At 45.2% G+C, this 25,312-nt stretch overlaps 1 protein-coding gene across 3 annotated transcripts; it reads right to left on the bottom strand.

Moving 5' to 3' along the window:
- Positions 1–396: 396 nt before the first annotated feature.
- On the bottom strand, positions 397–25,312 carry LOC149353461 (isovaleryl-CoA dehydrogenase, mitochondrial-like). Of its 3 annotated transcripts, none has more exons than XM_089582561.1 (8): positions 25,037–25,312; positions 24,591–24,655; positions 23,997–24,055; positions 21,774–21,830; positions 21,673–21,705; positions 19,655–19,789; positions 13,054–13,126; positions 397–8,195 (listed from the first exon to the last, which is right to left on the bottom strand). In XM_089582561.1, exons 6-8 carry the CDS (start codon positions 19,739–19,741, stop codon positions 8,062–8,064), a joined length of 294 nt encoding a protein of 97 aa, XP_089438687.1. In that variant the 5' UTR covers positions 19,742–19,789; positions 21,673–21,705; positions 21,774–21,830; positions 23,997–24,055; positions 24,591–24,655; positions 25,037–25,312; the 3' UTR covers positions 397–8,061. The 3 variants fall into 3 exon arrangements, 2 of the variants coding, with proteins under 2 accessions (XP_089438687.1, XP_089438688.1); XM_089582562.1 differs by having other exon boundaries at positions 8,057–8,195; positions 19,660–19,789; positions 21,814–21,830; XR_016290985.1 differs by having other exon boundaries at positions 8,133–8,195; positions 21,814–21,830.

The raw sequence follows: 25,312 nt of genomic DNA, 5'->3' as shown, positions 1-25,312 counted from the left end.
GGGTGTCTGATAGCTGGGTAGATTAGAAGGAGATGCCTTTTTCACTTTGTTCATTTTTTTTAGTGAAATGTTATCCCTTCTGGTGAGCCCTATGCACGGCACTGCAATGTGTAGTTGCAGGAAGGCACATCAGTAGAGATGCAATTTTTTTAATGTATTTGTGTCTTTTATGCTGCTTGTCTTTTTTTTTTTTTCCTGCAAACATGCCATTCAACTTCTCTGTTGCCAAATCTAATCCACATAAAGACTTTCTAAGAATGGAGTTGCTATAACCTACGTTTCATTGACACAATCTGTGCAGCAGTAAAAAATGTCAGACAACAAAATCGCTATGCAAGGCATGTATACATAATGCATTGTTAAGAGAAAAAAGCAAGTGTGATATGAATGCTGCTGAGGTTTGACATGCTGCTTCTACTGAAAGAAGCAGTTTATTTATTAGCCATGGCACTGTCCAGTAGTAGCTTAAGTACACACAGCAACGAAATTTTCAGCTGTATGGAGGTTTATTTGTCTCTGTACACTAGCTTATTGAATAAATCTCCTATAAACCCACAACATCTCGCTCTTGTGCTGTTGCAAAAGGTACACAGTACCTTCACAACCAGGCTTTTTCATTACCTTGCTCAACAAAGTAACACTTCCCAATTTAGATCTGGTCTCTCCGTTAAACAACGACACTAACCCTGCAACTCATTTACACGCATCACAATTCCAGTGTTCCATAGCTTATCATTTTGAATATACCAGCCATTCACACTCAAGCAATGATGCAGTCGTTTCTCATCCTCCATTATGAAATCTGTGGAGGAAATACATTTCTCTCAGCTGTTTACTGTTCTTATTTGAGTCTAGGCAGACAGTTTTTCAAAGAATACAAGGTACGAAACTCTTTGGTAGGCTTAGGTTCGAGGATTTACAAATAAACCACAAAACATGCCAAAAACTCATTAAAACTGGAAATGTTGCATACAAGCAGCACCACCACAAGCCTCCACCAGAAGGCAGCACTGTAGCCATTACTGTCTGTAGCCGAAGACAACGGAAGTACAGGAGACTGGTTGCCATTCTGACCGAGTTTACCATCCCTAAGATGTCTAGCTTAAGGAGCATGTGAACATTCAGCGATTGTCCAAGTTTTCTGCCGGCCAAGCACCAACATAATGGCACCAAGCAGACAGTACTGCCTTTCTCCAAACCGGGCGAGAATTTGGCGAGAATGCAGAGAACGTTTTTCATTGGAGGGGGCAGCGAGACCAGCTTTTTGCATGCACTTCAATGAGAAGGGCCTTCTCGTTCTCAAATTTTTTTTTTCAGCTGGATTATGTTCACGAAACATTTTTTTTTAGCTCTCTGGCCTTTAACTTAAGGTGTCGGCTCACAATCAAGGCCAGCCTAGATTAGAGTAATTACGGTACATGCAACTGCCATTTTCCTTACTACATGACGCAATTCAAAATATGTTTCTTTAAGGAACATTTCCGTTTAGAGAAAAGAGAACAAAATACAGTAATTATCAAAGTTGTTCCAGTATAGGAAATGCACTTGTCAACAAAAAACTCCTTCACAGAATGTGTTGCATTCCACATTTTCTTTAGCTTTTGAAATGAAAGATAGTCTAGGGCAGTGACTGTGTTCACTCTTTCAAGCTCTGCCCTCAATCTGTCATGCCACTCAAACATATATGCGGCCGCCGCGGTGGCTCAGTGGTTATCGTTCTCGGCTGCTGACCCGAAAGACGCGGGTTCGATCCCGGCCGCGGCAGTTGAATTTCTTTGGAGGAGAAATTCTAGAGGCCCTGTGTACTGTGCGATGTCAGTGCACGTTAAAGAACCCCAGGTGGTCGAAATTTCCGGAGCCCTCCACTACGGCGTCTCTCATAGCCTTAGTCGCTTTGGGACGTTAAAGCCCATAAACTAAACTAAACTAATCAAACATATATTCAAGATACAGGCAGTCTTCCAAACTATAAGCTTCAATACGAATTTGAAAAGGTTCTGCTGGTGCTTTATTCAATTTCACTAAAAACTACAAATAAGTCATATTGTTTAACTTTCAAACTCAGCATCTGTGTGGCACACAAGAGACAGTCAAACACCTTCACACAAATGTTGCCAGTCAACTCAATGGCCAAGAGTGCTGATACAGTAGAACCCCGCTGTTACGTTCCTCACTGCTGCGTTTTCCCGGCTGTTACGTCGTTTTCTTCGGGTCCCGGCATAGCTTCCATAGGATCCAATGTATTGGGAACCCCGCTGTTACTTCGTAGCAGAGGAAACGATCCCGCATGACACGTCGCAACCGGGCTCCCCGAACCCGCCCGGGCAATGCGCGCCAACCGCCATTTTGATTTTCGACGAGTCTTGGCCGGGCTTGGCTACGGAACTGGCTGCAAGAAGCCGCACGCGAGTTGGAGAGGCCGCCACTAGATGGCTATCTGCCTCGCGAACGCCGAATGCCGCGATCTTTATCATGGGAGGTGGTGACGAGGAGGCACGCGGCTGCGGTCGCTTATCTGTTTTTCTCAGCCAGCGTCCACTTTGGCGGACGCAGTTGTTGCGACGCGCGTCTTTTCTTTCACTCTTTCTTTTTATCTTTTAACTCTCCTCTATCTGCAAGTGGTGGCGGTGGTGGCTCGGCTGGAGCCAGTTGGCAGGCCCGCGCAATTTCCTTTTCATCCTTCTCTCAGTCGCAACAACATCTTTATCGTGCTTTGATGGCGTGATAGCGTCGCGTAAGCGGAAGGCGCTTCCCCTTGAGGAAAAGCTGGACGTATGTACTAAACGCAGTCGACAGGCAGCCAGGGCGGCCTACGCGGCGCAGCACGGCGAGCAGCCTACGAACATTTCAGTGCTTGACGCTGTGCGCAACGTCGCTTCAGCGTGGACTGCAGTGAGCGCGTGAACTGCACAGCACTGCTGCGTGCAGTGTGGCCTTCGCATAGAAGTGGAAACTGCCATGGAAGATGAAGAGTAGTAGGCAGCCTCTCGTGATCAAGAGCTAACTGAGGCTATGCATTGCGCTGGGTGCCAAGGGAATCGCATGAGGTGACTACGTCGCCGTGGATGCTGCCGTCGTGACGTCGGAATGTCAAAGCATTGCCGAGATCGTTGCGAACTCGGTTCTAAGCGAAGCCGCTGACTGCGATGACGACGACGACGAGCCGCATGATTCCTGCGAGTTGGCAGATCCGATTTTTGGAGAAGCCGTCGCGGCTTTGGAACTCCTCCGCAGGTACGTGCGTTGCACCGCAAAGCGACGCTGACAGCAATGCGGCCTTCCAGGATATTGAGAAACGCGTTGTTCTTTCCAGCGAGCGAAAGAAACTGCAATCCACCATTCTTGATTTTTTAACCCTTTCACTGTCACGGACGTACCGGTACGTTTTCGCGCTTCCCCCCCACAGTGTCACTGACGTACCGGTACGTTCTCTATCGTGCGTTCAAAATTTCACGCTTGAGCGCAAAGCTGACGCTCTTGGACTAGCTGCGCCATCTCTTGAATCTTTCTACAAGCTCGTATTTCCACCCCTTCCTGTTTTGGTGCGTGTATTGAAGAGAATGGAGCGACTGCCATCCCACACCTCTCTCTTTGCTGAGTGGCGTGGTCGCTCCGCGTTCGCCGGATCATGACGCGCGCGTGTGGTTATGGGTCCAAGGGTTGTTCTGCCTTCTGCCGCTGTTTTGCAGGTTTTTATTTTTCTTCTGTCAGCGTGTGAGCTATGGCGCTTCAAGTTCAAGGGCGCGCGCCGTTGCCACTCCGAGTCAGAGACTGACACATGACTCGATCGCTGCTTTCGCTCTCTCGTCGCACCCTCGCTTGGGGCTGGCAGCAGCAAAAGCAAAGCCCCTCAACTTTGTTTTAGCCTTTTTACATCTCCCTCTCTCATCTTTATTACACAGCGTCCCATTTCTCTCCGTTTTGCGGGCCACTGAAAGCACACCCCTGCTGCGCGTGGTTACTTTCGGATATGGCTGACCGCGCGGGACCTTCCTCTGCGCATTGGAGCGGTGGCTCTGCAGATTCTAAATACGAGCCGAGCTCGGATTCGGACTCTGACAGCGTCTCATCCGAGGAAGAGGCGAGTTCCGCATGGTCAGATTCTGACGTTGAAACGGCGGGACCATCATCCCGGAAGTGTGCGACACTGGGGGTGCGTCACGGGCAGAAACACCCGACAGCGAAAGGGTTAAAGTCCCAGGGTCAATTTGCGGAAATAAATTGTTTCAATTCAAAGCTGCACTGTTTTCATTAATTTTCGGTGCTTTCCTCACTGTTGCGTTTTCCCGGCTGTTACATTTTTTTTTCCCGGTCCGGTGAAAAACGTATGAACGGGGTTCTACTGTATTTGTCAGGAATGCTCAAGCACATTTAAGGTCATCACTCCAGTGTTCACGTTCAGTTCTGCCTGCTTCGCCTTAGAGGTAGAAACATAGCCTTCATATATAACAGGCAAACTTGTAAACTTCTTACACTTCGTTTTTTAATAGAAAAGACAGGCTTTCTTCAACTTCTGCTAACATATTGACATAAATGCCGACAACACATTGAACAGTTACCAAACCATATATTTCACAACAAATAAATGCATCAACATAAAATTCAGCCAAACTCAAAGAGGTCACTATTGCCACATGCAGCAGCAACTTAATACAACCTTTTAAACAAATAAACAGTTGCAAGTGTTGCAAAGAAGCTCAAGCACAGGCTGCCCAATGAGTATCCATTTTGCCCTAAACAAGAACACCGACAAAAAGGAAAGCTGTGTGATAACAAGCATCGAAACCTATATGGCTAACAGGGTCACAAAAGGATAGTGCAAAATTCAATCAACAAATAGTTCGACCACAGAGTTCAAACTGAAGGTGCACTAAAGGATATTTTAGCCCCATAGCATACCACTGCTAGGGTATTTGGAGACAAACTCAGGTAGTGCTAACGCGGTAAAATGGTAAGCAGTAAAACGGTGTCCTTGACTTTTCAACACGGAGAATAAAATGGCAAGCTTAACTTCATGGCAAAGATCACCCGGAGCAGTTCGAATAAACAAAAACTCTACACCAAAGTAGCAATATTCTCTGCATATAAAAAATATCAGTCAAATTCTAGAGCAGAACATTACCGCACAAAAATATCTATATCATGAACTACTCTTAATATTCATCAGAAAAATGATGCATACTAGGATTTGCAGGCATAAAATGACACTGATGTTGAGCATGCATAATTTCTGTTACAGGCACACACAACAGTGCCAGAACTTAGCCCCTAGAACCAGTAAGCATGACAGGTGGAGCGAATTTCTCCAGCAGCAACGGTCTTCTTATACCCCTGTCACACAGGCTCCATAAAGCTCCTTTATTATAAAGGCGAGCGAGCCGGTAAAGGTAGCATTATCTTAAAGTACCGGTGTCGGTGCTACACGGCGCAGAGCCGACCTTTAGCTGCTTTCTTCTCGTGCCACCAGGGGGCCAACACTTTCGGTTTTGTTTGCATTTTTGCGACAAAAAATTATGTTTAGTTAGCATTTTTATTTTTGTATTAGTTATTTTTGCACCAAGAATGTTTTTTTTTTGCAAATTCAGGCAGCGGCCCAGTATCACAATTTATAAAACGACGTGTTTTAGGTAAATGTAGCCTTGTTCGCGTCTATCCCAGCCACCATGGACCGCTTTGCTTGTTTTGTTATTCATGCGCCTATCTGCCAGTGTATGCGGTGACATCGTGCCAAATTTCCACAGTTCTAACATGTTTTTAAATATACCAAACGTTTATTGATGCTGACCATGAGAAATATTGTGTTGCTCACTGGGAACAGGATGCTCCTTTAGCTCGCTGAGGGAGATCGCCGGGCTCCCTTATTATAAAGCTTGCTTTAGCGAAACGTCCTTTAACTTTTCCGTGTGACACCTCGCACAACTCCCTTAATATAAAGAAACATTACCTTAAAGGACTTTAACGTGCCCGTGTGACAGGGGTATTACTCACCTAGCAGGAGAACATAAACTAACATGCTAACCAATCCTTATGGATGTTTAAGAAATAGATTATGAATGCAAATTTTTTTCCTCGTTGCACAACCCTCTGCCTACTGCATATACATGCTTTGACAAAGTCGATGCTAAATCCCAGCCTCAACGTCACTGCATGCCATTCGCCGAAAAGTGACAATGGTGAAAGGGGAAGGAAAATTTTCGCATACTGTACAACTAAAAGACTGTACTCTTATCAACAAAAGTTTGCGGGCCACGCAAGCACCAACAAATCTCAACTCCTGCATCACCAGCTGGTGCATCCATTTCGCGCTTCCAGGACTATTCATCTGAGAGCATCTGCTTAACAATCTCCCCCTCTATAGGTTTCTAGGAAGAGGCGAAGCGTAAAACTACTATAGCAATGATCAAGAGGCTCGCATACACCCAAACATTCACAGCTCTTCAAAAATTTCACAATGGCTTTTGCTTTCGGATAAAAACATTTTTTCTTTCGCTAGTAGAAAGCCACAGTAGTCTGCCACAGTGTGGCTTTCTATGTCATACTCCGAGAATGCCAGTGCCCAACGCAAAACGTTGAATGTTGAGGAAATGGGTGCCATGTGCAGTCTAAACAGAAGAATGCCAGGCCGCCAGGTGATGCAGCAATAAAATTTGGCAGGTGCTCAAGTGGTTTCCAAACTTTTGTCCGTTCTTTTCACCACAAGGAAATCACAATATCACATTTATAAAGCTCATAGTTTACAATTAGCAGCACATTATGAATAAAACCTCCACTGAATGTATTGTGGAAAACCATTACATAGTTGTGAACTTTAAATACAAGTGCAGGTCAACTCACACACACAGAAAAAGTGAACACTGTACTAAAATGCACCAAGGAAAAAGTGCTCATATCAGGTCTGAAGAGTTAAATGCAATGTGTAGATTAATGACCCACATACTAGAATGCTACAAGTATGATCGACTACAGCTTTACAAGACACCAATCTCCTCTGATAACTTAACGAGCAAGCATAACTGGGATGCCCAAATACATGAACAAATATAAACATGGATCATAACAAAATGCCCAATGTTTTCTGTTCATGCTTATCCTGAAATAAATGTGGCAGCAAAACACTGACATTTTCTGTATATTCACGAGCAATTGCACCACCGTTAGACACCACAAATCCAAGAAAATGGCATCAGTTTTTGTGTAAGCCATTGATGCATGCACTCCAGGGTAAGGTTTGCAATGTTGAGACCAGGGGGATACATGCAGTCAGAACAAGACTACAAGTGACACGGATAGCCTGGTACAAAAAAGGCTGCACAGTACTTTCGTTTCACACTGACATAAATCCGAACAAGTTGGTGGAGGTAATGCTGTAGAATAACTTGCATACATGAGAAATGCAGTGATACTTAATGTAAATTCTGTTTAATTTTGAATGAACAGCTTCCAAAAGAAAAAAAAAATCCAGGGCATTACTACAGGGCAACACTGATGCTATGCAACACTTCACTGGCCCACACAATATAATCTCAACTGCTGATACCGAAACAAAGAAAATAAACTGAGACAGCATTCACATAAAATGTGCCGAAACAAAAAGCAGTGTTTACTTTTTGCATGTAATCATGGCCTTGGAAACTCAATATGCAAAGCACAATGTCAAATGAACACTGGAATTATTGGCCAAACACAAGACTGCACAAATTCATTCCTTACATACTCTGTCTGCAATGAGAAGTCTTGTTTGCACCATGCGCACACTACAGTATGTTCACAAATAATTCTCTAAAACTGCATGCCAAACAAGTCACATCGATAGGCAAGCAATGAATTGTAAAAAAGTGGCCCATCACAAGCTTGAATTGCTTTAAAAATCTGCAATACAAAAGCAATTCAACATTTGAAAAAAAAAAAAAAATCTCAGATATATACACATAGTACTTCCACTATCTGTTCAATTGCATCAGTAATGACTGTGGAAGACTACAAGAGTGCTCTCAGTTACCTCAACGTAACACACTAGACGTATTTGAGACATCAAGGTGAACAAGACAGGGGAATCAAACCTCACTTGTACTCCTGGTTCATGGCACGCCCAATAATGAGTCGACGAATTCCACTAGTTCCAGCACCGATCTCATAGAGCTTAGCATCTCGAAGCAGCCGGCCAGTTGGGTAGTCATTGATGTAGCCGTTGCCCCCTGTAGACAAATCATCAAATAAACCAAAGGTTCTTTTTCTACAAGTGCGGAGGCAATAGAAAATGTGTTGCTCCAACAGAAAACTAAGTAATGAGTTCCTTGCACACATACAACTAATGGGGGCAGACGCTCCTGACAGACAGTAGTGGGATCCTTTGAAACAAGCTGGTGAAACCTGACAGTACCTTCTAAGACTCGACTCTGAAGTCAACTGCTTACTTTAAAGGGAAGGTGAAGTAGTTTTTGAGAATTCGACAAGGTCCAGTGCTTCAAAAGTAGGAAGCTTCTAGGTCAGCTATGCCAAGTAGTTTAGCGCCAGCATTTAAAATTGTGATGTAATCGTCGATCAAATCTCCGACGTTTCCTCACAGTGTCGAAGTGTGGAGAAGCTCGGTGATGATATCTTTGTTGCCGAAATTTGAGATTTCTGTCGCTCTCGCCCAAATGCTGCTGTGCGTCGTCCGATACCACCAAACAACGTGTTACAAGCTTCACTTTCGGTAACTATGGTCTTGCTTGTTTCAGCAAGCTTTCCTTAGCTGGAAACGTAGCACCGCCGAACATGATGTCATCGTTGCCACCTCTGCCAGGCACAGTGCACTGCAGAGAAGCCTGAACGACGACACGACTTTGTACAGAAATTAAGTCACCGTTTCAAATGCTCGCAAAGAAGGACTTCCCATGCTTTACCTGCAAGTTTCATACATTCAAACCCCTTAAGCTCATCAAATTCTAAAACCTCTTCAGTTGCCCTTTAAGCAAGTGCTGTCAAATAGAATGAAAAGGCTTGCCAATTAGATGATGCTGCAAGACACTCACACAGTATATTAACCGTGTGAAACCTAAATTACTGCACTGCACTTTACTGCACTTACTACACTAAACTCGAAGGAAACGTGCAATGGTGTCATACACATCTGCCTGATCAGAAATTGAAGACGGAGATGTTAGTCACTTGTCTGAAAAGCTCGTTTCACCTTTAGTTATAAACCTTTTCCCAAATGAGGCAGAGCTCTGCTATATATTCAGTACCTGACTGCGGGCGGCACCGACCAACACCTGCTCATAGAGCTGGAGAGAGCTTAGGTAAGAAGCTTCTGCATGCTCTCCCCACAATCCAAACATCAGGTGGCTGTGAACAGGCCTACATGATAATTGCGACTATGGTGCATAAGCTGGAGTCTGCAGCATCATTTCTACTCAGGCAGTAGCCCAACGGTGAAGCGTGTAGTGTGTTGCAGGTAGCGTTCCAGTTCCTGCCACTAAACCCCTATGATGGGACAAATTTAGGGCATACTGCACAAGGGCACAAGCCTACAATGGTTCACGATAGGCAGCGATCAACACAAGGCAGACATGCCACTGCGGTCTACCTGCAGTCAAGTAAATTTTCCCTTCCGCCAAGCTATCACACCATTTTTATTAACCTACTCACTTGTTTTTTCTAACAACTGCACAGTATTTTTCATTTACGTTTGTAAAGCAAATCTTCTGGCAGTATAAAACTTCTCGGTTAAGCAACAGAACAGGCACCTGGGATAGCTGGTACGGTTAGGGCCCCCAACCATTTGCAGTGGAAAATTTTGAATTCCGAAAAGTCAGAAAACAGAATTCATGGAATTCCACAGGAACATAACGTACATGAAATAAATATGCGAGATTATTTTTGAAACATGCTTTCACTGAAATCGAGGGTGGCTACTGCAATGGAGACTCAGGCCCCACAAAAACTTAATTATGTCTCTGATGAGGCACTGATGCATCATTCTGCACCTGCTGTGGTGACTGAGCTGACGAGCGGGAGCCAGCTCTACAAAATTCTGACACCTGCCTGCTGCTCACTTTCTTTCCAGGAGGACCAGATGCTGCCACAAGAAGAACCTCCCAGAACTGATGCTTGGTGTGACTTCAAATTAAAGATGGTTTTCGCCACTACTTTTAATATTTCTTACAAAGGGGGCCATGCAGTACAGTGACTCTTGTAGGCTGGCGCGAATGTGTCATCACCACAGCCACCATGCTGGACATGCTCACTTGCTCGCACGGATGGAGGCACCAAGCGTGTCAAGGCATCAGAAGAACTTTTCTTGTACGTAGATTCGTTACACGAGAATTCAGACAAAATTAATCACGTTGCTATCATTCTCTCATTCCCACTGATGACTGCTAACACACAGTTCTATTAAAAAAAGGCTAATTGTGTAAATTTTCAAAGAAACACAGAACACTAGGAGCCCTAGGATTGATGTCGTCATATTTATATCGTGCACCAAGGGAAAAGCATAAGGGGAAGGCACAAGAGAGACATAGCAGTACTAATAGCATACTAACAGTACACTAGTAACATACTACATAACATAATACAGTTAAACCTCGATGTAATGACCTTTAGTGTAAAAAAATCCTCTATGTAACACAGTATTTACAACTTTGTGTCCATAGAACACCATAAATTTCTATCTTCAATACAAACTAAATTTTCCACATTTTTAATGCAACGAAATTCCACCACTTGCTCAAATTTAACCCTGAAAAAAATTTTACCTTGAGCTCGAGTGGCTGAGCGAAGCGCACACCAAAGCGTGCACAGTGGCACTTGCATGAAAGAGGACGCCGCCCAGCTGACAGATGTAGAAGAGCACATAGGCACATGGAAGTGCAATAATGATGATATAGTGGCAAGCGCACCGACTGCAGTGCTAACTCAGGTAGCATGGGTGAGGCAGGCAGACATAATGTCAAGCGAATCCACTAGAAGGCACAAGTGACAGCACAGCAAGCCAGGCCAGCTGCAACTCTCGCTACCTTTAATCGTGCCTAAAATCAGTGTCAAATGCCGAGTGCTACCTGTGCTCAGAGGCAGCGCGCAGTGTTTATCACGTTTATCAGCTCTGTAGAAAGACCGGAAGAGCCAGGGCCATCGCTACACAAGTCAGCTGTGAGGCAGTCGTATGTTTCACGCCTGACACCTTGCTTCCTACTCAGACTGTGTGCACTTGCGCTTTCAGTGCAACAAGCGATGAGGTGCGGTTCGGCCCAGATTTTATTTCACGAGGTGCTAACTGACAGACACCTCTCACTCTCGCTGACGTGGAGAAAGAGTGGAGAGGAGCCAGCCTCGTTAGCCGCTGGTAGCCTTCCCTCCTCTGTTTCCCCGCCCACAAGGCGACCATGCAACATGCTGTCATGTCGGCAATGTTGAGAAGGACGATGATGACCGCTAAACCATAACTTATTACAGGTGCATCGCACACCAGGCACTCGACTTAATAGATATGGTGAGGCGATTCGCGAGCTTGCAACACAAGTAAAATGCTGTGAAATCTCAATGGGCACACAAACGACATGTAATGCCAATATCGACAGCGAAGAACGCACACAAGTATAGTAGAAGACCAATTTAAATGCAAATTATAGTGTTTCCTGCAAGTGAGCTGCAATACATTTTTCAGAGTTCTTTACATGATGGAAGATGAATTTTGCAGTAGCGACATTTTAATGTAAAAAAGTAAGGCGCGGATTTTACTGACTTCATTATATCGAGGTTTAACTGTAGCAGCACCGTGTCTGTTTCCTTCCTTCCTCCTTTCCACTTGTGCTTTTGTCACGATGCACTATGAAAATATGATGACTCTATAGCAGAGCATATAAGCTTAAGTGCTGATAGTTATGTTTGTCTTTGGGCATTTTACAAGTACAAAGAGTGTTCACACGCAACTCACAAAAGGAAGTCAACTACCTGTGAGGCTTGAAACACCTACAATAACAACAGGAGGCCTTTCCTTGTCATACTTCAATCCTTATGTGCAGCACACAAGTAATGCAGAAGTCGTACATCAGGTGGAGTCTGATAATATAGCCTTTGTTCACAGGAACTGCGAATCGGTTTGCTCACAGCAGACCCAACTAATCAGTATCACTACCTTCACCATTCCACTGCTTTATTACAAAAACCAAATTCTCATATAGCACATACAAATTTTTTTTCAAATACTCGGCAAGTGCATCACTTAACAGAGCCTGCTTTTACATATATCTCACTTCACTCTGAGAGCTAAGCATCACATCATCGCTTGTCAGGTGGTGGTGGTGGTTTCCTGTTTTGATGTGGTTTTAATGCTCCAAAGCTGCACACAGCCTGTGAGGAATGGTGCAGTGGAGGGCTCCGGATTAATTTTAACCACCCGACATTCACATGTTCGCCATGTTCTTCGCAACTGATAATTTCACACTGCTACCCAGAGGTAAAACTTCTCAAGCACTGCCTTCAGTGTGCCCAGTCATTAACCCTTTCACTGTCACTGACGTACTAGTGTAATTTTCACTACTCTGCATTCAAAAATGTGCGTCAGAACACAAAGCTAACGTGCTGGGGTGGTGCCATCATCTGTAGCATATTTTTAGAAGCTTCTGTTACCATTTCTTCACTGGGTGTGTCAGTTCAAGGTTGCAGATGCGCCAACCCCTCCTTTCAGGGGGTTGTGGTCGCTCGGCGCTAGAGCCACACGCTCAACTTATAAAAAGGGTGTAGGCTTCTCTGTGTGCAAGCATCCCTACGCTTGCAATTCTTGATTCAAACATTTGTATTTGTAATAATGGTTTACACTGTAACTTTGTACTAGAAGCTTTTACTTTTATCATTCTTTCACTGTGTCTGCGAAAAGGTGGCCGTTGTGCGCGATAGCTAAAGATGTGGCTCGCTATGCATCCGCTCTCAAAAGGTTATAGAATGCAGCCTTTGTGAAAAAATTTCGTTCTTTTTGCACCTGCAACATACTGATTCTATTATTTGCATCCAAAACAGTCTGGCTAGCCCCTCAGTACAAGCCCCAGCATTCTGATCTGCCACAGTACTCACCCAAGCATTGAACAGTGTCTAGGGCCAGTTGTGTTCCCTTCTCTGCGCAGAACAGGATGACACCAGCACAGTCCTGTATGTGCAAAAAAGAAAGAGAAAAAATAAAGGCGACTGAAGCAACAACACTTAGCGCAGTTTCCAGGGTCTGCAAAAGTGGCAATACGGAGAGAACAGGTTGTGTTAAAGGAAAAGATGGCATTTCATGATACTGCAAGTTCACACCTTACTATAGGTGGGTGAACATTCGAAATGCCAAATACAAATCGAACATATTTGTTATTCGGTTCATATTTGATTCAAGAAATTGATATTCGGGAATTTCTGAATATTTGGAAGCGACTGAATACTATCGCAATCAACCACTGTTCAGATATACGGATATCCGTGGCAGATCCGCCATCTCCAACAGATCTCCGACGGAGGTGCATGTGTAACCACAACTATCTCCCATGGATGTCTGATCCAGATAACTGAGGATATCCCCCCGAATCTAATGCGGTCATTCGCATGTGATGCCTTCTTATCAACAAGTTATCAACAAACGTTTGTGGGCCACGCAAGCACCAACAAATTTGAACTCCTGCATCATCACCTGGTGCATCTATTTCGTGCTTCCCGGAATATTCATCTGATAGCATCTGCTTAACATTCTCCCCCTCTATAGGTTTCTAGCAAGAGGCGAAGCATAAACTATTAGAGCAATCATCAACAAGCTCGCATGCAACAAAACATTCACAGCTCTTCGAAAATTTTCAGAACGGCTCTTGCTTTCGGATAAAAACATTTCTTTTTCTTTTGCTAGTAAAAAGCCACTGTAGTTTGCAAACTCTGGGAATGCCAGTGCACGATGGAAAACACTGAATGTTGAGGCACGGCCGCTCAATGGAGGCGCACTTGGTGCGGCCCGTCGCGTCGCGCCTCAATGGCTGGGGGAGCGCGTATTGGGAGAAGTTCAAGTTTCCGCCGTCATTCGCCGCGGGGGCGCCACCACTCCGGGACAAGCCGCCGCCGACACGAACGGCCTGACGACGCGGAAAGAGCGCGCTGGCTGTGTTGGCACGTGCACGGCACGTTTTTCCGCTCTAACTGCTCTGCATGACCACGTGGTTCTGCTAGTTCCGCGTGCTTGTCATCGGTGCCTGTGTCGACAGCGTCCTAAGCGCATGCGACACCATGCCACGCAACTGCTGCGTGCCGCTGTGCACCACAAACGTAAGAAAAGATCCGAAGATCGGTTACCACGAGTTCCCGTGCGATCCACATCGTCGAGCAGCGTGGCTCAAAAACATATCTCGGGAAGGCTCGGGCGGAAAAGGAAGTAGGTGGGAGCCGAGTGACAAGTCACTGGTATGCTCCCTGCACTTTACAGATGACGACTACAGGAAGAACACAAAACTGAAGATTCTGCTTCCGTCAGCCATCCCCTCCGTGTTCCCGAACTACCCACGTTATATGCTACCAACAAGTTCGCAACGAAAGAAGAGACCTCAAGTTGACCGCTCTGCTGATGGCACAGTTAGAACAACTCCAGCTGAGTGCCACGGCTCGAGGGAAGACCCAAATGCGAGTGGATCTGGCGTTTCTGATGGCGACCATGATGTTGCTCCTGAAGTAAGCACGCAAATGAGCACCGAAAGTACCCTGTTGACGGAGGATGGAGGCCAGCCTTGGTTGGAAACCTGTAGCAAAAATGTTTTGCTGGTTGATGAGGCTTGTCAGACTGCGTTTGATCTCGCGAGCGTGATGGACGATGCAAAGAAGACCGAGAACAGGCTGAAATCGAAAATCGCTCGTCAAGGAAAAGCGCTGCAAAAACTGCAAGCCGAGCACGACAAAATGAAAGAGCGCTTGCAAGGTTATCAAGAAAACAAGGCGGTTCAGGATTTCATGAGGTTACTAAAATCAGCTGAAGCAGGTGACAAAACGGCTCTCTTCATCGAAAATCAAGTTGCCAACTGTTGCAAGCAAAAAACTGTGTACAGTGAACCTGTTCTGAGAGAGTGCGTACTTTGGAAAGCGTGCTCAAACAAAGGCTACGAGCACGTCCGATCAAGGGGTCTATTTAAGCTGCCGTGCCGAACCACCCTCCAGAAGTATGTAGGTCGGTCAACAGGAGAGATTGGAGTGACATCCCTCATCAAGGAACGTCTTCGTGTGGAGTATGAAAACCTGAGTGTGCCACAAGAGGCTTACTGTTCATTAATAATTGATGAAATGGCTATAGCGCAAAAAGTTATATATGACCGGCAAGTCGACAAAGTTTTCGGCCTCGTAGACATGGGCTCTGCAGAGCTCTCAACAACAATCCCTCAGGTGGCAAACCGTCTGTTGTGTTTTGTTTTGAGAGGCTTGTCAACGCCTTACATCATACCAGTAGGTTATTTTTTCACCCGCTGTCTCAAGAATGACAAGCTTCATTCAATGACCATGGAAGTCATGCAGTCAGTTGAAGAGGTTGGCTTTCGCGTCTCAAGAATTGTTACGGACAACCACCAAACCAATGTTGCCCTGTTCAAGAGCCTTTCAGAGGAAGGTGCACTTGTACACGCGGTGCCTCACCCTTTCAGGGAAAGTGACCCCCTTTTTTTGGCGTTTGACCCAAACCACCTGATTAAAAATCTCCGCACGAACTTCCTCGAAAGAGAATTGGTAGATGAGGGGCAGGCCATTCGAGGTGGATTTTACTTGAGGAAGGTTTTTGAAATTCAATCCCAACTTCTAGTTAAACCTGTTAAATTCCTCACACGGGCTCATGTTGAGCCAAACAACCTGGAAAAAATGAAGGTGCGCAGGGCAACAGATATATTCTCCCCGCCTACGATAGCTACCCTTCAGTTCCTCCAGGACAACCCGCAGTGCCATCCTGAAGCTTGTGCATTTCAAGATAGTTCCGCCACGATCACTTTTATGAGAATGATATCAAAATGGTATGCCTTGCACAACATCGCATCAGTGAAGCCGTGGAGACACCAAGAGGAGCCATTCTATCTGTCAGACGACGAGCGACTTTCTTGGTTAGAGCTGGACTTTCTTTGCTATGTCGAAGACATTCAGGCCCAAGGAGACACGTCGAAGCAAAGGCTAACCAAGGAAACGTACGAAGCAACAATCTTGACAACCAGATCAACAGTGGCACTAATTGAGTACCTCCTTGATCACATCAAGTAAGTATCTTTACAGCGATGTCTTCTGTGTGTCTTACACTAGTGCATTGCATTTAATCGAATCTTTTGTTTTCAGCTTCCGATACGTCCTAACGCAGGCCCTCAACAGCGATCCTGTGGAATCGCTTTTCAGCACCCTAAGGCAATTCAATGGCGGGAACGACAGAGTTGACGCAAGGGCTGCAGTTTTCACATCAGAGAAAATATTGAAGGTACCATTTCCGAAAAAAATAAAATAAACGGAGACGATTCACATTTCCGCATGCTTTGTGCAGGTTGGCATCTTGCAAGCATCAAAGTCCGCAAATGCACCTATCAACTCTGAGGCAAAGGCAGCTGTAAAACTTGGCACTCATGGTTGCGAAAGTCGTACCTTTCCGGCTGTCATCACGTCTGCTGCGAGGGAGCTTTCTAATGAGCTTGGTTTCATTCATGTGTGGTGTGAACCAGCAGCTGACATAGAGTTAGCACCGATTGCATACTTGGCTGGTTACCTTGCACGTGCATGTGAAGAGAAGGTATGAATATTTTTACGAAATTGCATGAAATATTTTTTATTTTGGCTGTTGTTTTCAGTGCCTACGCTTATTTTCATTATTTTATATATAATCACAGTTTAAGTATATTCGAGTGCTTACTTTGCAGTGTCATTAATTTTATTTTGTGTCAGTCCCCGTCCCTTTCCTAACCGTTTGTTCTCGTTTTCAGGTGCCTTGTGATTCTTGCGAAACCCTGCTGCAGGAAACAAAGCCAACTGAAGCAATTTATGGATTTATCAAGAATCTTGACGATGGACGCCTGAAGTATCCGAAAATGGAAATAGTTGCCTTGTGCAAGCTAACATGCACCTTTGTTAGCAAAGTGATGAAGTGCGCAGAGGTCAGAAGAAGCAGCAAGCTATGCAACATGTTGGTTTCAGCCCTTCTTCCCTATTTTGAGCGATGCCCGCTGTTGATTTGCGAGAGGGAAGACCGCAGTCACACCAAGGACCTCTGCAAAGTATTTCTAAACAAGCTAATGCGACCACTGCTGACCAATTGGGCAGGAAACATTAATCTTACGGTGGAAAAAATCATACTAGCCCATAAACCTCTCTCGAGGAAAGTTCTTCGCTTTTAAAGTAGGCCTGAATTCCTTAGGTGCATCACGTGACTTCAAAATAAAACAAAAAGCATTGGCTAAGCCTGCTGGCGTCTAGTTAAACTGGCTTTCTTGTGTTCTTTCTTTTGCGACAGTTTGTGTCAGCATTATATTTACGTGGTGGTGCCCACTTGAAACTATTTCCAGCGAAAACGCAGCAACAGGCTGAACTATAATACTGAACGTTGCGACCACAAATGTAAGTTTACAAAAAGTGCACGTTGAATAAGTGGCCGAAACCTTGTCCCGAGTTGAAGATTGTAATATGCAATAAGTTATTACAGTGCTTGAAACGCCCGTAACCGAATGGATGACCGCTCGGCGAAGCGCACTTCTGCCTCGATTCTCGGTGTAAACGCACGTGCGATTTGAAAAGCGCAGTGATGGCAACATGCCGCTATCACGCTATCAATAGCAAACTGGCACGTGGCATCACCATAATGTGTGAAACGCAGCTCAGAAAGGCTAAAATTATAAAGCGCCTACCGCGCGGACGCCTAAACGAAAGCACTGCCTCGGCCGCTGCGCACAGCTCTCCGCCCGGACCCGTCCCGGAGCGGTGGCGCCGCAGCGGTGGCGGTGAGAACTAGGCGCAATACGGCTCTTTCGGGCGACGCGACGGGCCGCACCCAGTGCGCTCTCTCTATTGAGCGGCCGTGGTTGAGGAAATGGGTGCCATGTGCAGTCTAAACAGCAGAATGCCAGGCCACCAGGTGATGCAGGAGTAAAATTTGGCAGGTGCTCATTTGGTTTGCAAACTTTTGTCCCTAACAGTATCTAGTTCACTTCACCGCAAGGAAATCACAATATCACATTTACAGAGCTCACAGATTACAATTACCAGCACATTGTGGATAAAACCTCCACTGAATGTATTGTGAAAAACCATTACATAGTTGTGAACTTTAAATACAAGTGCAGGTGAACTCACAGACACAGAAAAAGTGAACACTGTACTAAAGTGCACCAAGGAAAAAATGCTCATATCAGGTCTGAAGAGCTAAATGCAATGTGTAGATTAGAGAACCACATACTGAATGCTAGAAGTATCATCGACTACAGCTTTACAAGACACCAAACTCCTCTGAAAACTTAACGAGCAAGCATAACTGGGATGCTCAAATACATAAACAAATATAAACATGGATCATAACATCATGCCCAATGTTTTATGTTTGTGCTTATTATGGTGGCGTGCGGGGCTGATGCGGGGTTGCGGATACCGGCGAGCTTGGGCCACGAGTCTTCGGGGCCGCCGTCGCCGCACTCTACGCATCAGACACCCGCCTTAGCTCGCTTGCCGAATACTTCCCTGGCTGAGCTCACACACGTCCGCACGCACCGAAATCTCCAAGCCAACTAACTCGCTCGCGGTTTTCCCACCGCCACGATCCCGCAGCATACCAACAAACAAAGAAAAACCAGCGAATGAATCCTCCAGGCACAGTGCGCCAACGATTTTCAGATGTTGAGAAAGGGGGGAAAGAAACACGAAGAGATTGAGAAGGGACGCGAGGAAAAGCCACGGTCCTCACGAGGAGCGATGCTAATTTGCCAAGGTCGGGAAGGGTGCTAGAGCATTCAACCGGCCACTTCCCGTCCCCACCTCGTGCAATCGCTCGCATCCCGGCGATAATCCTGGGGAGGGGGCAGATTAGCCTTGACCCTCCAGCGTCGCAAGCGGTCAACTGCCCCCCGCGAGGGGTGCAAAATCGTCGCCGCCGCATTACGACATGCCTGCAAACGACAGGCGCCGTGGCCACCTCGCCCGCAAAAGAAAAAGAAAGACATGGCATGCACACACTTTCTGACAGATACCAAAACAAAGAAAATAAACTGAGACAGCATTCACATAAAATGCGCCCAAACAAAAAGCAGCGTTTGCTTTTTGCATGTAATCATGGCCTTGGAAACACAATATGCAAAAGCACCATGAACACTGGCAGTATTGGCCAAACACAAGACTGTAGAATGAGAAGTCTTGTTTGCACCATGCACACACTAGTGTTCACAAATAATTCTCTAAAACTGCATGCCAAACAAATCACATCGACAGGCAAGCAATGCATTTTAAAAAAGTGGCCCATCAAAAGCTTAAATTGCTTTAAAATCTGCATTACAAAAGCAATTCACGACGTGAAAAAAAGAGAACCTCAGATATATACACATACTTCCACTATCTGTTCATTTGCATCAGTAACAACTGTGAAAGACTATAACAGTGCTCTCAGTTACCTCAATGTGACACACTAGACGTATTTGAGACATCAAGGTGAACAAGTCAAGGGGAAACAGACCTCACTTGTGCTCGTGGTTGATGGTACGCCCAATAATGAGTCGACGAATTTCGCTAGTTCCAGCACCGATCTCATAGAGCTTAGCATCTCGCAGCAGCCGGTCAGTTAGGTAGTCACTGATGTAGCTGTTGCCCCCTGTGGACAAATGGTAAAATAAACCAAAGGTTCTTTTTCTACAAGTGCGGAGACAACAGAAAATGGGTTGCTCTAACAGAAAAATAAGTAACGAGTTCCTTGCACACATACAACTAATGGGAGCAGACGCTCCTGACAGACAGTAGTGCAATCCTTTGAAACAAGCTGGTGAAACCTGACTGTACTTAGACTCAACTTTGAGGTCAACTGCTTACTTTAAAGGGAAGATGAAGTAGTTTTTGATCGACAAGATGCAGTGCTTCTAAAGTAGGAAGGTTCTAGGTAAAGGGTGGCTAGTAGTTTTGCGCTAGCATTTAAAACTGTGATGTAATCATCGATTAAATCTCAGACGTTTCCTCACAACGTTGAAGAAGTGTGAAGAAGCTTGGTGATGACATCTTTGTTGCCGAAATTTGAGATTTCTGTCACCCTCGCCCAAATGCTGGTGTGCGTCGCCCGATGCTACCAAACAACGTGTTACAAGCTTCACTTTCGGTAACTATGGTCTTCTTTGTTTGTGCAATCTTTTCTTCGCTGAAAACGTAGCACCGCCGAACATGATGTCATCATTGCCACCTATGCCAGGTACACTGCACTGCAGAGAAGCCTGAACGCCGACACTACTTTGTACAGAGATTAAATCACCATTTCAGGTGCTAGCAAGGAAAGACTTCCCACGCTTTACCTGCAATATTCACACATTCAAACACCTTAAGTTCATCGAATTCTAAAACCTCTTCAAATGCCCTTTAAGCAAATGCTGTAAAATAGAACAAAAGGCTTGCTAATTAGATGATCTTGCAGGGCACTTACACAATATGTTAACCGTGTGAAACATAATTTACTACACTGCAGTTTACTGCACTTACTACACTAAACTCTAAGGAGACATGCAATGGCTGTGTCATGTTTACCAGCTGTAAGAACTGAGGCACTTATCAGATGCCCAGAGATTTCTGCCTTCATGCATCCCACACTGACAATATAATGAACCAATATACAATGCAAGAGAACACGGTGCAATTGAACAATTGAAGTGAAATGCAATCATCAAGTGCAGCACAATAAATGTGCTGCACACGCACTGGCATTCATAATGGCAAAACAGCAAGGACTAGACATCTAAGAAAATATGTTTGCCGACAAGCATCGTGAATTGAATGCAGTAGTTAGTGCTAAATGTCACTGCACCATTCTGCAATGCTACATTTCCACATGCTACACAAAAAGGCCCAATGTTCCTTCAATCTGGTGCATATGATCACGCATCCAAAAATGCTGTGCTTGATCATTTCAAACTTACTTTTTGCCAACGTCTTCTGTCACACATCTGCCTGATCAAACACTAAAGACGCAGATATTATCCAGTTGTCTAAACAGCTCGTTTCACCTTTAGCTATAGACCTTTTCCCAAATGAGGCAGAATACTGCTATATATTCAATATTTGACTGCGAGGCACCGACCAACACCTGCTCATAGAGCTGGAGAGAGCTTAGGTAAGAAGCTTCTGCATGCTCTCCCCACAATCCAAACATCAGGTGGCTGTGAACAGGCCTACATGATAAATGCGACTATGGTGCATAAGCTGGAGTCTGCAGCATCATTTCTACTCAGGCAGTAGCACAATGGTGAAGCGTGTTATGTGTTGCAGGCAGCGTTCCAGGTACTGCTACTTAGGGCATACTGCCCTGAATAGAACACAACAAAGGTTCTACATGCACACTATGTCACACAAGCCTACAATGGTTCACAATAGGCAGTGATCAACACAAGGCAGACATGTATGTATAAGACTGAAGACAATAGAGAAATTCTTCAAGCTGGTCATAGTGGCAGAAGTTTCATGCAATAGGAAGGGTTACTGTGAACATGCAGTACTCACATGCTTGAACTTGGTATTCCAAAAAGAGATGGTCTGAAAAGAGGTACAGAAGTGTTTACGATGCATATAGCACACAAATCAAAATTAAGCTAGTAACCTACAATGTCACCGTGCCAACCACAGCTTGCAGAGGTATGTTACCTTTGGGCTGCAAAGGTCTGAAAAAAAAAGACACAAAACTGTGAGCAGGCAATTTTTTTGATTGGTTCCATGAGAAAAGATAACACCACACTTATGTTTCCCTATATATTACTGAAAACGCCGCCGCAGGTGGCTCAGTGACTATGGTTCTCGGCTGCTGGCCCGAAAGACGCGGGTTCGATCCCGGCCGCGGCGGCTGAATTTCTTTGGAGGAGAAATTCGAGGCCCGTGTACTGTGCGATGTCAGTGCACGTTAAAGAACCCCAGGTGGTCGAAATTTCCGGAGCCCTCCACTACGGCGTCTCTCATAGCCTTAGTCGCTTTGGGACGTTAAACCCCATAAAACCAAAACCAAACCATATATTACTGAAATAGTAATAATGAAGATATATTTTCAAATGACACCCAATGAAAAATAAAAAAGAAAGACTCTTGCAAAGAGATGAAGAAAATTGGCCCGGGACAATTTGCAAACAGGGGCATTAAGGCTGGCAGAATTTGAATATAGCCAGCTTAACAGCTTTGCACGTATTAAGAAAGAACATTTCATTAGAAGCTTGTTATTAATTAGTGGAACATAACAGGTTGGTATGTTCCCTACATCTAATATGAACTGTTGGCACTGTAGTAGGATGCAACTCTAGAATGCAGCAAATGCCCATTAACGGAGGCCCTCCAGCCAAAGGCATTGACTGGTTTTCATGACATGGCGGTTAATCCCATTTCATGGAGGTACAGGTGCGGCCAGAATAATACGGAGCACGCGAAAGGTGGCCAAGCTGGCAGAAACTGCATCTAAGCGCCACCTATCAGCACAACAAAGACACCCCTGGCTATCCGCGCGCAGCGAGAGTGCCTGCCGAAGAGCCCCCCTCTTTGCTGCAACCCTGCCGTTATCACTGTTCGAAAGATGCTGAGCTGGTTCGGGCAACACCGCCAGGTGCTGCCTTCATCCAGGCGTGCTCACTTCAACCTCGGTGGCCGCGCGGACTGAATGGCCGAGATAACACGTAATGCCAAAACGGCCGTCTTGCGCCCGTTTATAGCGCGCGCCGCTCCTCGATGCGAAGAACGGGGCAACGAAGCGCATGGCGCTGTCAGCACAGTATCAGTCGATCATAGAGCAAGGTATTGCATGCTATATGCTGTGATGTTGATAGGCCTGCGGAAAAAGTGGGTCCGTGCTACCGGCGCCATCTCGCCGCGTCCAAATTAAGATAGTTCCTGTCGCCGCTGCTAAGCAGCGCGCACAAGCACGTTTCCGCTGCTCCGCGACCGTTCCTGTGCTCCGTATTATTGTGGCCGCACCTGTACATGCCAGACGCCTGCGATTTCACGTTACCGAAATAACCACGACATCTGAGAACTGGTCAATGCCACTCGCTGGAAGGCCTCATTTGAGGGGAATTCACCACTGCATTCTTGAGTTGTATCAAACTATAAAGCCGTTCATGTATTCAGAGGTGATGGGCAGGAGCGTAAGGTGTGCAGTGCTTCTTAGACTGTACATATATTTCATTACAATGGTTTCTGCAATGAATAGTTCAAGGTTACGCATCTGTAGCTACGAGAGCAAGTATACATATTGAACAACTCTTAAGCAGTAACCAATGGAGGTGAAAATATTTCTTGAAATGCAATATATTTTGCTTAAAAACACTACAAAAAGAAAAGGCAAGATATCCACTGGAAACAGTTTTGTGCCAGTGCATGAAAAATGTGTTCACAGTGTAAGACGCTACAACTACTCCCACAGGCAATCACATGCATACTGAAGGTCTAAAAAATTAAACTGTGAGAGTAGGAATCCTTAACACACAGCTGCAAGCTACCTGTATACTCAATGGTTGGGCACAAGGCTGAGTCATAGAGAAAAGTTTGCGGGATGTGGATTTCAAGAAAAATATTTGTTTTTGCACTGCGTCGCTAGGCAGTCAGCTGAAACTTGTTGAATAGGTTCGAGCGTCCATTTCCTCTTATGATTCTAGTATTGATTAAACTGCTTTGGTTAACAGCACAGTACAGAAAGAAATTTTTCCCAAGAACTCACATCCCACAAACTTCTATCCATCACTGTGCAAGTACACTGCACTACAGCCAGATACCCTCCATTGCACACAGCAAAGAAAAAGAAAGTACAGATTATATGAGAGGAAGAAATTTGCACTGTAGTACAAACTTACCTGTAGGCTGCTGCTGTACTCTCAGGTACTATATACGTCATGCGTCAGTCATAACCACACTGCATGGCCAAGGAAATAAAATATGAGAGAGCAACCTGTACAGCACTTTGTCAACATAACATTGGACGTCATGATGCAGCAAAACATGGCCTTTCTCGAAACAACTCAGCTCACAAGGTTCCCTGATGACGCCCACAGCCGGCACTAACCACATATTTGATGATCTACAGCTCCACAGGAGTAAGGGATAGAGGTCTGCTCACAATCCAGAGACATGTATCTCTAAGGGTGCCACATATGAGCCTGCTACCTTGCTCAGCACTGAGCCTTGTGGGCATGAACATGTTTGAGAAAGCTGCACCAATGCACTGCATGGTCTCATTGCAGTCAGTAAGCAGCGATAGGGAAACAGGTCAATAATGTGTGACTAAAGTTCACAAATTAAAGAGAACACTTCAGCTTTCCAAACAATGCTACAGCACAGGGCAAATTACTGTGCAGTAGATGGTTGGAAACATCCATTTGGCAGGCCTAACATTGAAACAATTAGATAAGCTGTGAAGGTAGACAAATTTTACATTAATTACAACCTACCTGCGCTTTCCATGACATGGCATAATTTAGGCACCAACACACTCTGCAGGCGGGCTACATCCACACTGAAAAGGCCGCAACAAAATAATAAAAAATCAGTCGCAAATGGCTCCAAACACAGACAGTCCTGACATTATCCTTTAGTGCGTTCTGTTTTATCGCAATTATGAACCTACGTACAACTAACTGCCTTAAATTCACGCCATACATGTACACCTCGTCTCAACTTTTTCGTAGTGTAGAGCAAGAGACAGGCGTGCTGCACTGGCTTATGGAGCTTCGTGATAGGTTCGCGAACGCGGGCAAGAGCGTTTGCGGCACCTACCGCATCGTACTTATAACTTCCACTCCAGTGCAAACAAGTTGAGGAAGAGTATAATATGCTACAGCGCTTTGCTCAACCCACAGTAACACCCTCAAAGTAATCTTCAAGCACAGTAACTTACATGAAAGTTATAACACCAGGTCGCTCCTTTGATCCGAAGCAACAAAGCGTCGGCATCTCAGCAAGGAGTCAGGCGCAACACGACACCGGAGCTTTTTCACGGAAGCTTCAGGTGCAGAAGAACGCCTTGTCGAGCGCATAGTTGATATATCCCATTTATAGCACAGCCCAGCAACCACAGAACAAACAAACCGCATACTGTAGCAAAAATAAAGGTCGAAAGAAGCACGACGCGACGAAAAACTATGAAAAACTACGCAAACACCGCGCCGGAACT

This window comes from Amblyomma mixtum, chromosome 3, assembly GCF_055824585.1.
Source record: "Amblyomma mixtum isolate Tamu chromosome 3, ASM5582458v1, whole genome shotgun sequence".
Classification (NCBI taxonomy): domain Eukaryota; kingdom Metazoa; phylum Arthropoda; class Arachnida; order Ixodida; family Ixodidae; genus Amblyomma; species Amblyomma mixtum.
This window is presented reverse-complemented; position numbering and strand designations above follow the sequence as displayed.

Coding starts and splice junctions, on each gene's coding strand:
- LOC149353461 (XM_089582561.1), bottom strand. CDS start 19,741: ATGCTAAGCTCTATGAGATCGGTGCTGGAACTAGCGAAATTCGTCGAC. Junction 13,127..19,654: donor CAACCACGAGCACAAGTGAG/GTCTGTTTCCCC, acceptor TTGCACATACAG/GACTGTGCTGGTGTCATCCT. Junction 8,196..13,053: donor AGACACTGTTCAATGCTTGG/GTGAGTACTGTG, acceptor ATTTGTCTACAG/GGGGCAACGGCTACATCAAT.